The sequence below is a fragment of the Ailuropoda melanoleuca genome, unplaced genomic scaffold (assembly GCF_002007445.2).
Source record: "Ailuropoda melanoleuca isolate Jingjing unplaced genomic scaffold, ASM200744v2 unplaced-scaffold4572, whole genome shotgun sequence".
Classification (NCBI taxonomy): Eukaryota; Metazoa; Chordata; class Mammalia; order Carnivora; family Ursidae; genus Ailuropoda; species Ailuropoda melanoleuca.
Genome location: NW_023217970.1, coordinates 88,259 through 91,868, shown reverse-complemented (window position 1 = coordinate 91,868; position 3,610 = coordinate 88,259). Strand labels below are relative to the sequence as shown.

At 37.0% G+C, this 3,610-nt stretch overlaps 1 protein-coding gene across 1 annotated transcript; it reads right to left on the bottom strand.

The window, feature by feature from the left end:
• Positions 1–1,468: 1,468 nt before the first annotated feature.
• Positions 1,469–2,404, bottom strand: LOC100481717 (olfactory receptor 4F15). The gene has a single exon (XM_002931322.2). It carries the CDS (start codon positions 2,402–2,404, stop codon positions 1,469–1,471), a length of 936 nt encoding a protein of 311 aa, XP_002931368.2.
• Positions 2,405–3,610: the final 1,206 nt, after the last annotated feature.

Below are 3,610 nucleotides of genomic sequence, written 5' to 3'. Positions count from 1 at the left end.
CATTATAAGGTATTGTATTCCAAAATGCATAGGTCTAGAAACCAAAGGTAGTCAGTGAGAGTGGCTCCACTCACCACCACTTCCTTGGACAATTTGAGCTTTCTGAACCTACAGCTTTGACCTCTGCTGGGGTAGGATGAATGCTTCTTCTGGGGACAGAGTAAGCATTTCAGTGAACCTAAAGTTTTAGTAGCTCACTAGTCATTTTCATTTCCTTGTGTTTGTAGATCAGAAGACAAAAAACAGTTATTATCATGCCAGGTATAATTAACCTTCATTATCACAAAGAAATAGAATTGCTACTACACTTGCATCAGCCATTATTGTGATAACTCTAAATGGGCAGTTGCAGCAATTGAAGCATGACAAGAGCATGGCAATCATGGATTTAGCCTTATTAGGTAGGAAGATATGGATCTGAGCAAGTGATCTAGATCAGCAGAAGTGCTGGAAAATGTGAGGAAAATCTAGAATGGATTATGGAGGAAGAAGATAGTGAAAGTATTCTTGGGTACATATGCAATGATAGATGTCATTAATATTTGTTTCGTTAACACTCCTGTATTTGAAGAATCAATGATGGAGTGAACTTACATGGAACATGAATGCCTCTAAGCATGGGAAAATGTGGAGTGTATCTGATAATTTCAGTGTTGCATTCATATCCCTCTGTACTTAATATTTCCAAGAATGTATATTGTTTTATACTATACACTGCAAAGATTTTCTGCCTGAGGACTTTTCTTTGGATATCAAACTGCTCAACCTGCTATGTAGGGGAAGCTTGGAACTTCCATGGAGTTAATGCCTCAGAGCTACCCCAACACAGAAATACACAGCTGCCTTGCCTCAAGTGAAATAAAGATGTTATAGAATAGGTGCATTCTCCTAGAGGGCCATAGCAGAATTGCACCCCAATGTCCATATGGTAGAATGCCAGTTAGTATACCCTCTGTTGGCATCCTTTCTTTTTCTGTCCCCTGTCTCCACTTCTGAACAAATGTGTTCCTGGTGCCCCATCCAAATAAACTCCTGGCCCACTGAATTTGTCTCTGGGTCTTCTTTCAAATAATAAGTAAAGCCATTGGAGACACACACACACACACACACAGCAATTTAACGTGATGATTTTTGATGTTCATTCATCAGAACTAATTTACAGGTTGTTTTTAGATATTATGAATAGCAGAAACAGTGTTATTACATTTTTATTTGAAAAATAAACAAAAATTCAAAATTAAAATGTTCTTTGTTAGATTATGCTGTTCTCTGTTAGAATACCAGTTCTTAGTGTGATGAATTTACATTCCCGTGATTGGTAATGGTTGTACTCCACAGGTGAAGTAGTAGCAGGCTTAGGATGGCAGATGGTGCGTTTGTTTGGGATATGTTAAATCTGAGGTGCCTAAGTAGGGATGGGTCAGCGTGTAATGGGATGTTTAGTTTTAAAACTCCCCCAAAAAAGTGGTCAACACAATCTGGAATAAGGTATCTTTTTGAACAGTCTTTTTATAGCTACCTTTATGTCTTTGTTCTGTAATGTATAGATGGCAGGATTCATGACAGGGGTGATAGCAAAGTCCACAATGAACAGATTTTTATCAATCGAAGGTGGAGGAGAAGGCCAGACATACAGAAGTATGCATGGAGTGAAAAACAAGAAAACCACAGTGATGTGAGCTGACAAAGTAACAAATGCCTTGGACAATTCTCCTGAAGAACGTTTCTGGACTGTGATCAAAATGAACGAATAGGAAAGGATCAGCAGGAAGAAGGCGCCCATGCTCATGAAGCCACTGTTGGCAGTAACAATAAACTCAAACTTGGCTGCATCTGTGCACGCAAGCTTTATGATCTTAGGAAAGTCACAGTAAAAGCTGTCCATTTTATTTGGCCCACAAAAAGGCAACTTTATAACAAATAAAAACTGAGACATAGCATGGATCACCCCAGTTACCCATCCGGTGATTACAAATGAAATACATATTTTAGGATTCATGATTTTCAAGTAGTGAAGAGGCTTACAGATGGCTGTACACCTGTCAAATGCCATGGCTATGAGTAATACCATCTCCACTCCTCCCATGATGTGAATAAAACATATCTGTGTCATACAATCTTGGAAAGAAATTACTTTGTATTCATGTAAGTGGTCTTTGATTATCTTGGGAACTGTGGTAGAGGAAAGACATACATCAATGAGGGACAGGTTGGCCAGCAGGAAATACATGGGAGAATGTAGGTGAGAATCAAAAATTACCAAAAACAAAATAAAAAGGTTTCCCAAGATGATCCCTAAATAGAGCAAAGAACATATCAAGATGAGAAAAAGTTTTTTCTCCCAAGAGCAAGAAAAGGCCAGTAACACAATCTCCGTGATCACAGAGTCATTTAATCCACCCATTGACTGGGAGAGGAGAGTTGATTTTCAAGTGACCTGAGGATAAAAATTTTAAAAAGTAAGTATCACTGGCAGAAACATAGATCCCCTAGTTGCCTTGCTAATTAAGTTAGATATAATTGACCGAGAGGAAGAAAATGAAGAATTTGGAGGAAATAAGTTTAGCAGCAAATTTACTATATAAGGGGGATATATGAGGGAAAAATATGTGACTATAAATTTTGCAGATAGAGCCAAAAGGGGTACTTTAATTTTCACCCCATACTTAAGTCTTTTTAAAAAAATTTTCTCAAAGATTTCTACATCATTATTCTGACCATTGCCCTAAGTGTTTTTTTTAAACCACATATATATGTAATTTTCTCTTCTTTTACCTGAACCTTTCTTAGTCCCTTAAATTTTCTGTTCTTACAAAACAGATGAACATAAGGGAAGGAAAAATAAAATAAGATGAAAACAGAGGGAGGCAAATCATAAGAGACTCAACTATAGGAAACAAACTGAGGTTTGCTGGAGGGGAGGAAGGTGGGGGTGGGGTAATTGGGTGATGGGCATTAAGGAGGGCACTTGAAGTAATGAGCCCTGGGTGATGTATGCAACTGATGAATCACTAAATTCTGCCTCTGAAATGAATATTATAGTATGTTAATTAAATTTAAATAAAAATTTTTTAAATTTTTGTTTTCCTTCTTCACTGGGCTTATAGAGATCACCATGACAAAATTACTTGAATATATCCCATCACTCACTACATTGGACTTTTTAGTTTAAATGGAACTCAGGTGCACAGGCTTAATAATTTTAATACTTAGTTTATGACGTGATTATCACCATTGGTCCAAGATCACTTTTAGTAAGCAGATTACTTTATGACAAGCTAAAAATAAAATAAAATATTGCATATCTGAGAGTAAAGAGGAATAAATATGATTATAAATAATAATTCTAATGATCACAGATAACAGATTTGAGTGTCTCCTATATTTAGGGAGTTAAGTATATCATTTCTTTCATATCTCCTAATGACTCTATAAGATAGGTTCAGTTTTATTATTCCCACTTCACAAATGAAACAGTGCCTGAGAAAGAGGAGGTGGCAGGCTAGGAGTGTATCAAGAGTTTTAGGACTGGAGAGTGCATTCTTCTAGCTAATGCTCTGTGCTCTTCAAGGCCAGCACTTGCAAATACATTCTAGCCCTCTCCAAGGAT

Coding starts and splice junctions, on each gene's coding strand:
- LOC100481717 (XM_002931322.2), bottom strand. CDS start 2,404: ATGGGTGGATTAAATGACTCTGTGATCACGGAGATTGTGTTACTGGCC.